Source organism: Geotrypetes seraphini, chromosome 10 (genome assembly GCF_902459505.1).
Source record: "Geotrypetes seraphini chromosome 10, aGeoSer1.1, whole genome shotgun sequence".
NCBI classification, from domain to species: domain Eukaryota; kingdom Metazoa; phylum Chordata; class Amphibia; order Gymnophiona; family Dermophiidae; genus Geotrypetes; species Geotrypetes seraphini.
Window position 1 is genome coordinate 49,588,904 of NC_047093.1, and position 10,094 is coordinate 49,598,997.

At 44.7% G+C, this 10,094-nt stretch overlaps 1 protein-coding gene across 4 annotated transcripts in view; it reads left to right on the plus strand.

Moving 5' to 3' along the window:
• The window catches only part of CIZ1 (CDKN1A interacting zinc finger protein 1), a 65,886-nt gene extending 55,792 nt beyond the window's left edge, over positions 1-10,094 (plus strand). For 3 of the 4 annotated variants that reach the window (XM_033960849.1, XM_033960848.1, XM_033960847.1), the window contains exons 14-16: positions 4,449-4,518; positions 5,017-5,138; positions 9,509-10,094. In XM_033960849.1, the coding sequence (XP_033816740.1) occupies positions 4,449-4,518; positions 5,017-5,138; positions 9,509-9,895 (579 nt within the window). In that variant the 3' untranslated portion in view covers positions 9,896-10,094. The remainder of the gene's footprint in view (positions 1-4,448; positions 4,519-5,016; positions 5,139-9,508) is intronic. The other variant, XR_004540861.1, reaches the window with a different exon arrangement.

The window sequence follows — 10,094 nt, forward strand, 5'->3', positions numbered from 1 at the left end:
ATGAGGTCTCCACCTGCCTCAACATTAAACATCTGTATTGCCCTCTAGGATTGAGCATCATTCGATCCCACCCCAATGATAAGGGACTCAATATTATCCTCATTGATGCTGAGGGACAATGACACTGTCAGAATTTGTCACCATTCCCATCTCGCGGATAACTGTGGGAAACCATCCCCATGTCATTCTTTGAGAGAGGGAAGAATCAGAGTATGAATGGGCACAACCACTGAACCTCAAGCCTTGCATTTAAGAATGCTGGTGTAGAAGGACTGAGGCTAAGATGGACACTAAAGAATGACACGGGATGGTTTCCCGCAGTTATCATTCCCCCTTGAAACATAGCATTGAGACCACAGTATCTCTGAAGCGCCTGCACTTTGAGGGCTTCTCACCCTCCAAGGACTTGGAATGGGCATAACAACCTCCATTGAGGTGGGACACTGTCATTGTCCAGCGCCTCAAGTAGAGGCAGCTTATATGGAGCACTAGAGATCACTCATTTCTCGGCACCCCCACCAAAGGCCTGACCAGCCCAACCTGACAGCAGACTGAAGCAGGTCCAGATTCCAGTAGCCTGAATGGAGTACTTTTTATAGTCCCTTTTGGACTTCTTGATGTCTGAGGAGTCACCAGAAGTCCTCTCGAAGGAGGGGGTCCCTTGTTTGTCATCAAACCTCTTTTTCCATATGAAAGAAGAGAACCATCCTCTCAAGAGCTTAACTGATTTTGTTAAGGAGATGGCAATTTAATTTGGAAACCAAGGATGAGTCCAGCACAGAGTTATTTAACACAGTCAGGTTTAACACCTCCTCTTCCATCTCCTCTTCCATCTGTGCCCGTGTACCTGATCATTAGGCATGTGTAGATGAAGTAGTGGGAGACTTCCTTCTCTATACAACCTATTCACAAGATTGCCAACTCTGTGTAGAGTCTACAAAGTTCCAGCTTCCTTTTCATTCCATGGTGGTTGAATCTGCTCTCAAGAGACAAGAATTCCAACCCTCACTCTTCTGTGAACCCAGTTTTCAGAATGCTAAGCTCACTTCCTGCATATATTCTTACCAGTTTTTCATGAGCATGCACTTGCAGAACCCCCTTCATATCTCCCCAGATAAAACTGTAGAACTCTTTTCCAACTTAGTAGTCAAGTAGCAGGCATGTAGGAAGCACATGGCTCAGGCAACCTATGATGCTTCAATGTAAGTATAAGTAAGTATTGGAATGTGCAGATATGCCTGACTATGTGTCTCAGACCTGGATTCAACAGTTCAGGGAAAACTGGTGGTTGTTATATGCTGGGGAGACAACTTCCTTTGGTGACAAAGTGGAAGAGGTTGCTGACCTCGCCAAAAAGCATACTAATGCCATCAAGTCACTGCCCTAGCTCACTCCTTCTGTTCCAAGAGGTACTTTGGCAGAGGGCAAAGGAAAAAGCCTACTGTAAGGCGTAGGATCCCTCTACCTCTTGTCTATATCAGACCACCCAGAGCTCTTGCTTCTGTCCACAGCAGCAGAAGGTTCTGAAGTCCCAGCTGGCTTCCCAGTCAGGGAACAAGCTTTGACTGGCACCAGGAGAGCTGGATTTTTTCCAAAGAAGGTGGCCCCTTGTAACCTCAGACTAGCTCCCAGGAAGGGGACTGAGTGCAGAGCCTGGGAGGGAAGGGGACTGGGTTCAGAGCCTGGCAGAGAGGGGGCTGGGTACAGAGCCTGACAGGGCAGGGCACTTGAATATTAAGCTGCCCAACTTATACTCGAGTCAACCGTTTTTCCTCCTTTTTGGAGGGAAAATGGGGGTCTCAACTTATATTCGGATTGACTTATATTCGAGTATATACGGTATTCTATGGTAGTGTCATAGTTCCATCTTAACCAATTATACTGACATTCTTCCCTTGATCACATGTCTGTCGAGATGAAAACACACTGCAGTCTTGGTCTTCTATCTGGAGCAGCCTAATGCCCATAGAAAATCCACTCAGTTTTTTCTTTCTTTTTACCTCAACTGGATGGAGGGCTGCCATTGGTAAATGCACCCTATCCAGTTGGCTAGCAGACTGCATTTCCTTCACTTATACCCAAGCTGGACTGACTCTACAACAGTAGTTTTCGCTAATTTTTAAGCTGGGGCCATTATGGGTCCAGAAGGGCTGAAGGAGAGCCAGCATGTATCTTCCTACATGGAACTATGACATCAACCAATACATACAGGCATCCAGTCCCTCCAGGACAGCTACTCTCAGCTACACATGCAGAACACAAATAGCAACTCTTCAAATACAGAATAATTACCCAAAAACTAATGGTGCTAATGCAGACAAACAAAACCCTAAGATAGGAGTGAAGTAACTTGGAAACATTTCCAAGATGCCAGATTCTGAATATACTGCACAAGAGAAACAGAAAATATACATTTATTTGTGTACAGTCCAAAATACAAAGACAGCAGATATAAATACTCAAAACTCACATATTTCATTCACTTTGACTAGACTGAAAATTAAAATGATTTTTCCTACCTTTTTTTTGTCTGATGACTTTATTTTTCTAATCATCTTGTTCTTGGTCTCTGCTTGCACTTTCTTCTATCTGGTTTTGTTTTGTTTTTTTCAGTTCTGTTTCCAGGGCCTCCTGTCCATTTGCTCTTTTTTGTTTTCATTCTGCTTACTTCGATCTTTGCAACACAAATTCCCCAATGATCAATTTTCATAAATTTTACATGAATTTTTTTCAAGTCCAACACTATCGGCCTCTTTTACAAAGCCGTGCTAATGGCCCCAAAGCCCATAGAGATTTAAAGGGCTTCGGGGCCGTTGCTGTGCGGCTTTGTAAAAGAGGCAGTGTGTTTAAGATGATTATGTGCTCATAAATTGTTTATTCAAACCATGTGGTAAATGCTTCTTTACCAGTGGTGAAATTGATAATTTAATCATGGCACTTGCCACGTGGGAGGACGCACAAAGGGAAGCACCCCCACCCCAGGTGGCTGGAAGAAGCCTGGATGAATCATTGCCAGGAAAACCCAACTTTGTAAGACCACTGGGTACTGTGAATGGCAAGCAGGGAGAGAGCCAGACCTGCTGAAGTGTAGAGGGAGAGGAGGCTGGGAAAGACCAGATGGGACCAGACTGATCCCAGCAGAGAAGGGGGATGGTGGGTGGGGAGAATAAATTAATTGGAAAAAATAAATTGCAACAGCAGGGCCACTGCCATTGTCCCACAGGCATTATTGTAGAGCAGGGGTGTCCAATGTCGGTCCTCGAGGGCCGCAATCCAGTCAGGTTTTCAGGATTTCCCCAATGAATATGCATGAGATCTATTAGCATACAATGAAAGCAGTGCATGCAAATAGACCTCATGTATATTCATTGGGGAAATCCTGAAAATCCGACTGGACTGCGGCCCTCGAGGACCGACATTGGACACCCCGTTGTAGAGGGTCATGCTATGGCTGCAGCCCATTTGAGATTGGCCTCTGTAGAGGAGATTTGCTAGGCTTCAACTTGTTCATCAGTCCACATATTCACGTCTCACTACTGCCTAGAAGGGCTTCCAATGTGACAGCTGGTTTGGTCAGTCCTTCAGAATTTGGTATCTAGACTCCAACTCCACCACTCAGGCCCTTTTCATTTCTATTCCAGATTGTCCAAAAAGCTTAAAATGGTGGTTTGTTACAGCTTCCTCTTTACTGGCTTTCAGTTTTACCCCTTCTTGTTTCAGAAAGCATGGTAGCTAGGGATTCCCATCAGTGTGGATATGGCATCCTGATTGTCCTTGGAGAAAGTGAAGTTATTCGCCTGTAACATATATTCTCCAAGGAAAGCAGAGTGCATATCCATACTACCTTGGAGTGAATTCCATCAACTTTAGTATTTGACTGACTTGAACCTGCATGGTGATGGGCAGGAAGACACGCACATTCACGATAGCACATTTCCAAAAGCTTCTGATAAACATGCTAAGGAGCATCTCCATGATGGCCCTCCATTAGTGAAATCACCCATCAGTGTGGATATGTCTTTAGGAGAACACCTGCTATGGGTGAGTAACTTTGTTTGTCACTAGCCCTTGCTCCTGCTGCTGAGGAAAAAGTGGCACTGTCAGCCCATCAGCACAAGGGGAAAAGGAAGGATAGTGGAAGTTGTTTGCTTGCTCATATGTTGAGGGGCTTTGAGGACAGAGGGGATACTGCTCCCAACACATGGGGAGGGAGTTTATCACACTTGCCTTTTTCAGGAGGCATCTTTGTTTTTCCTCCCTTGGTGAGCACATGGTGGTAAGCTGTTTTCTGGCAATGTGCATCACCTATTAGGTTGCAGGGATGTAAGCAGGAGGAAACATGTGATTATGAATTTGGTCAGATGCAACCAGCCAATGGCAGGTTGCCAGCATGTGTAGCTGTATGGGATGGGTGTATACCCTAAGAGGTGGTGCTGGTTTCCTCTTAGGTTACAGGGAAGGAGATGCCAGTGCAGGATTGTGAAGGAAATGAAGGCTACTGCTCAGACACTGTATATGGTAAGTGTGAACTCTTGATACTATGGTTTGGAAGAGATCATTGCCCAAGTCGGCATGCTGCTTCCCGGTCACCAACAATCTTTCAGTGAACCATCTTAGGGATTTTCTCCTAATCCTGGTAACATATTCAGTACTCTTTGCTAAGACATTTTACAAATTAAAAAAATATATATATATTTCTTGTAAATTTTTATAACCATATATATTCACTGCATTTATTTTTAGCTTATATTTTCCCAATATCGTAATGGGCTTCTTTTGGTTGTATACTATTCAGGACCTTCAAGGAATAAGTGGTTTATAAAAGCCAACATTAGATTAGTGAATGATAGGAAAGACCACTAAAAAACTATTGGTTTTCTGCATGTTTCTCTTTAATGCATGCTTCTCTGTCATCTTATTTTGACCTCCCTAGGTGTCCTTGTCCTAGTTGAGCTCTCATCTTACTATAGACTTAGTGTTGGCCACTTGTTGGGCTCACATTGTTCTGTTTTGCAGGCCCGGATTTTGTGGTCCCTGTGACAGGCTACCTCTGCAGGCTGTGTCACAAATTCTATCCCCATGACTCTGCCGCCCGGCTCGCACACTGTAAATCTTGGATGCATTTTCAGAACATTCAGGTTTGTTATTTCTGTCATAACAGAGCCTTTCTTTGGCCATTTCCTCCTCTTTCCCATGCTTCAGTGGCATTGAAAAGCTGCAGGTCAAATGTGTTTCCAAAGGAATCATTTGTATATTCCCCCAAGGCATCATCTCTTATTTTCTATGCATCGTGTTATGCCCCAGAAGTATTTATTTTCAAGTATATTGTAAAAAGGAAGTAAGAGTGTTCATGACTGCTAGTGGCTTTTCATGTAAGATGAAGCATAGGCATAGTTTGCTTTCTTTGTTTCAGGGGGGAGGAGCAAGAGGTAGATTAGTAAGGGCTAGATGCACAAAACTCTCTGATCATGTACCAATTGTCGCTAAACTAGTTTGACTCCATTCCCACCATTCCAAAATGGCAGGCCTTCCCCCTCCTGGTGTATCCTAGGATTCATGGGGAGGGGCTTAAGGCCCTGATTGGCTCAGATGCCTAAGGCTCCTCCCTGCAGATACCTCCCCAGGGTTGGATGGATATACTAATATTTTTTTATAAAAACTTCAGAGGATTATTGGCTCCCATATTGGTTCAGGTGTTCAATTCCCTAGTGGAGGAGCCTTCCCTACCGCAGACATGGCATTTGGTGGCGAACTTTGCTACTTAAGCCAGGTCCTGCAGACAGATATCCCTTCTAAACACTGATTTATAAGGTATTCACAAGGATTTGGGCCCAGAGGCTGCAGGGGATACTGCTGAAGCTCATATATGTAAATCAGGCAGGCTTTATTTGCCAACATCAGACATTCAACAATATCAAAATGGCGGTGCATTTGATGTGGCATGCAAGGCAGCAGGGAGTTCCATCGCTAGTGCTCTCTCTGGATGCCAAGAAGGCTTTTGATAGTTGGAAATTTCTTTTTGGGGTTTTAGAAAAAATGGGATGGGATGGGATGGGATGGAAAAAGGTAACCAGCACAGTAGAGCGGTCCATGACTGAAGCCTGAAGTGGAAGGTGGAGGATCCAATTTGAGCTCTTTCAGAACAGCAGCAATGAAAAGATGGATAGAACTATGCTTATTTGCGTACAGAAGAATCATCACCTAAATCTGGACTCTCAGGGTGGCTGAGATGACCAGTTCCGGCAAGGGTATCAGCCAGATCCAAAATAGAAGCAGTGTCAGGAGATAGCAGGGGCATAATATCTGAATGGCAACTACTGTAATTGAGGTCTGCCAGCGCAGGATGAGAGGATTCCTGAACAGGAAACTCTGCCACCAGCGCAACTGGCTGAGAAGGCCCCAACACACCCTCTTGCCAAGTCAAACAAGCTGGGTCCAAAGATTACGCTGTCCAGAAAGGCCAAATGAATTCTGGTGAAAGGTCATACCATGCAACCATGGCAGGAATCTGGCATACATGCCGCAGCAAGAATCCCCAGACTCAGAAAGCAGGCATTTGGTGCCAGGCTCCAGAAGGACTGCTGGGCGATATTTTTTCCCAAAGGCACGGACTAGTCTGGTTCCCCAGCCCTAGAGTACGTGGAGGAGGCAAATTTCAAGGCGCCCACCCCCTCCCCCTGTGTGCTATAGCACCCAGTGTGCAGTCACTGATCTAGCGCAATCATTGCACACATTCAGCAGATTAGGGGGTGGGGAGGCCATCCCAAACAATTTTGTATCAAATTGAGGGGTTTTGAGGCAGAAATTAAAGATTAGAAAAAATTATCTTTTTAAAAAAAAATCCAAGATGGCCACCAGCATGAATTCACACCAAAAACAGCAAAAATAAACAAAACCTGAAAATAAAAATAGCGATTTGGGATCTGGGGAGGTGGGAGGACCTGAACCCTACCCTCAAACTGTGAAAAATAACTTTTAACACGATCCACAAGCCATAGGAAATAAATGAATTACTCACAGTTCTGCAGTGCCTTGCCTGTCAGCAATTTTAACAGCAGCTGAATGGAGGGAAAGGATTTTCTGCCTCAGAAATGTCTCCAACTGACTAGAGCTGGAAGATCTTTGGACTGCCAGCCGTCCAGATACCAACTATGACTTCTGCCCCCATGGATCCTTGCCACGTGGTCGGGGGCGGGAAAGGCAGCCTGCGCCTTGAAACCTGGGTGGGTTTCCCTCCAGACACATACATCTTGCGCTTAAAACCCATGACCAGCCAGCACGGCTTCAGCAAAGGAAGATCTTGCTTGACAAACTTGCTGCACTTCTTTGAGGGAGTAAACAGGCAGATAGACAAGGGTGACCCGGTCGACATCATATATCTGGATTTTCAGAAGGCGTTTGACAAGGTTCTGCATGAACGACTACTTCGAAAAATTGCGAGCCATGGAATCGAGGGTGAAATACTCACATGGATTAAAAACTGGCTGGCAGATAGGAAACAGAGTGGGGTAAATGGACAATACTTGGACTGGAAAAGCATCATGAGTGAAGTGCCGCAGGACCCGTGCTCTTCAACATATTTATAAACGACCTGGAAATTGGTACGATGAGTGAGGTGATTAAATTTGCAGACGATACAAAGTTATTCAGAGTAGTGAAGACGCAGTAGGATTGTGAAGACCGCAACGGGACATAAACACGCTTGAGAAATGGGCTGCGAAATGGCAAATGAGGTTTAACGTGGATAAGTGTAAGGTGATGCATGTCGGTAACAAAAATCTTATACACGAATACAGGATGTCCGGCGCAGTACTTGGAGAGACCCCTCAGGAAAGAGACTTGGGAGTACTGGTTGACAAGTCAATGAAGCCGTCTGCACAATGTGCGGTGGCGAAAAGGGCAAACAGAATGCTAGGAATGATTAAGAAGGAGATCACGAACAGATCGCAGAAGGTTATCATGCTGCTGTACCAGGCCATGGTACGCCCTCACCTGGAATACTGCATCCAGCACTGGTCACAGTACATGAAGAAGGACATGGTACTACTCTAAAGGGTCCAGAGAAGAGCGAATAAAATGGTTAAGGGGCTGGAGGAGTGAGAGATTAGAGAAACTAGGCCTCTTCTCCCTTGAAAAGAGAAGACTGAGAGGGGACATGATCGAAACATTCAAGATAATAAGGGAATAGACTTAGTAGATAAGACAGGTTATTCACCCTCTCCAAGGTAGAGAGAACGAGAGGGCACTCTCTAAAGTTAAAAGGGGATAGATTCCGTACAAACGTAAGGAAGTTCTTCACCCAGAGAGTGGTAGAAAACTGGAACGCTGTTCCGGAGGCTGTTATAGGGGAAAACACCCTCCAGGGATTCAAGACAAAGTTAGACAAGTTCCTGCTGAACCAGAACATATGCTGGTAAGCTAATCTCAGTTAGGCACTGGTCTTTGACCTAAGGGCCGCCGTGTGAGCGGACTGCTGGGCACGATGGATCACTGGTCTGACCCAGCAGCGGCAATTCTTATGTTCTTATGACAAGGTCAGCAAGCAAGCAAACTACCAGGGGAAGGGACCCTGAGTTTAGGAAGTGTGGCACACAGCAGCAGTCTAGCACCACGGGACTGCATCCTTTCCTCTAATAGGGGATCACCAGAAAGGGGTCTCAAGGCACTGAAGCCACCAAAAAAGCGAACTTGAAGTTTAAAAAAAAAAAAAAAAAAAGCAGAGCAACTGCAAAAGACTTTTGCATGGATTGCTTGCAGAAATTGTAATTGGATATATTTGCTAGCTCTCAGGCTAAGGGGGAGTGGAGCATGTGCTCAGAAAAGTGTTTGGATTTCTGCAACCCCCCGGTTGCGATTGAACATCTAGCATATGGAATCCAGAAGGGATGTAACAGAACAGCTATTCTGTTCTGGCACCATATGACTCTTTGGGCAATGAGCATATCAGATTTCCTATCTTCCATACCCGCACTCTCATGCAAATATAAAAGAGTTTGGGTAATACATAGCTCAAACTTATGGATCACCGAATGTGGGTGGTAGAAACAAAACTGATATGAATAGAGTGCCAGTAGCAAGGAGGAGGGAAGGGGAAAGAAAGCCACATTTTTATGTTTGGATAGGCTGCCACTTGCCCCTAAGCCTTGCATTGAACACCAGGTTATGGCATGGTGTTTCTTGTCTTATTACCTGCCAGGTACCTGATTTGAACCAGTGTGCTCTAAATCAGTGGTTCCCAACCCTGTCCTGGAGGACCACCAGGTCAATCGGGTTTTCAGGCTAGCCCTAATGAATATGCATGAGAGAGATTTGCATATAATAGAAGTGACAGGCATGGAAATCTGCTCCATGCATATTCATTAGGGCTATCCTGAAAACCCGATTGGCCTGGTGGTCCTCCAGGACAGGGTTGGGAACCACTGCTCTAAATGATCTTAAAATGTTAAATATATAAAAGGCCAGTTCCCTGCAGTTCTCCCTGACTTTCTTCTTTTCCATGTTTGCTCAGAAATATAAAGCAGCAAAAAATCAAGGAAAAGCACCCCAGCTCCAGAGTAGCAGCTTGGCTTTAACAGGTGCATCAACTCTAGTGCCAGCCAGCCAGTCACAGTCGAGAAAGCTGCTACCAGCTAATGTAAAGGAAGTAAAAGGTACTAATCAGTCAGCATTGGAGAAAGTGGCCTGCTTGCTGGAGTTACCTATTACAGGAATGAAAACACCAGCTAGTAATGAAGATGAAATGAGTGGGGTCCTGGTTTTAGAAGATGATACGGAGAATGATTCTACCAGTACTTGTGAAGATTCCAGCCTCCCAATTTCAGTTCCTATAGAAGATATTACAGCCAAACAAAGTCAGATAAAGGAGCAAGCAAATACTGAAACTGAAGAAATATAAGTTCTCTTTATGTAGAGACAGTTCAGAAGAGCTTGTGCTGAGGGTAAAGAGGTAGTTAAAGGACAAATCTTCCCTTCTGGTTGTAGGTGATGCTCTTCTAAGCACAAGATTTAACCCATAGGTTCTCTTTTATGGTTATCTTTTATGGTTATTTTATGGCTGCAGTATTTGTGCTGAATAAAGAATTTTTATTACGTTA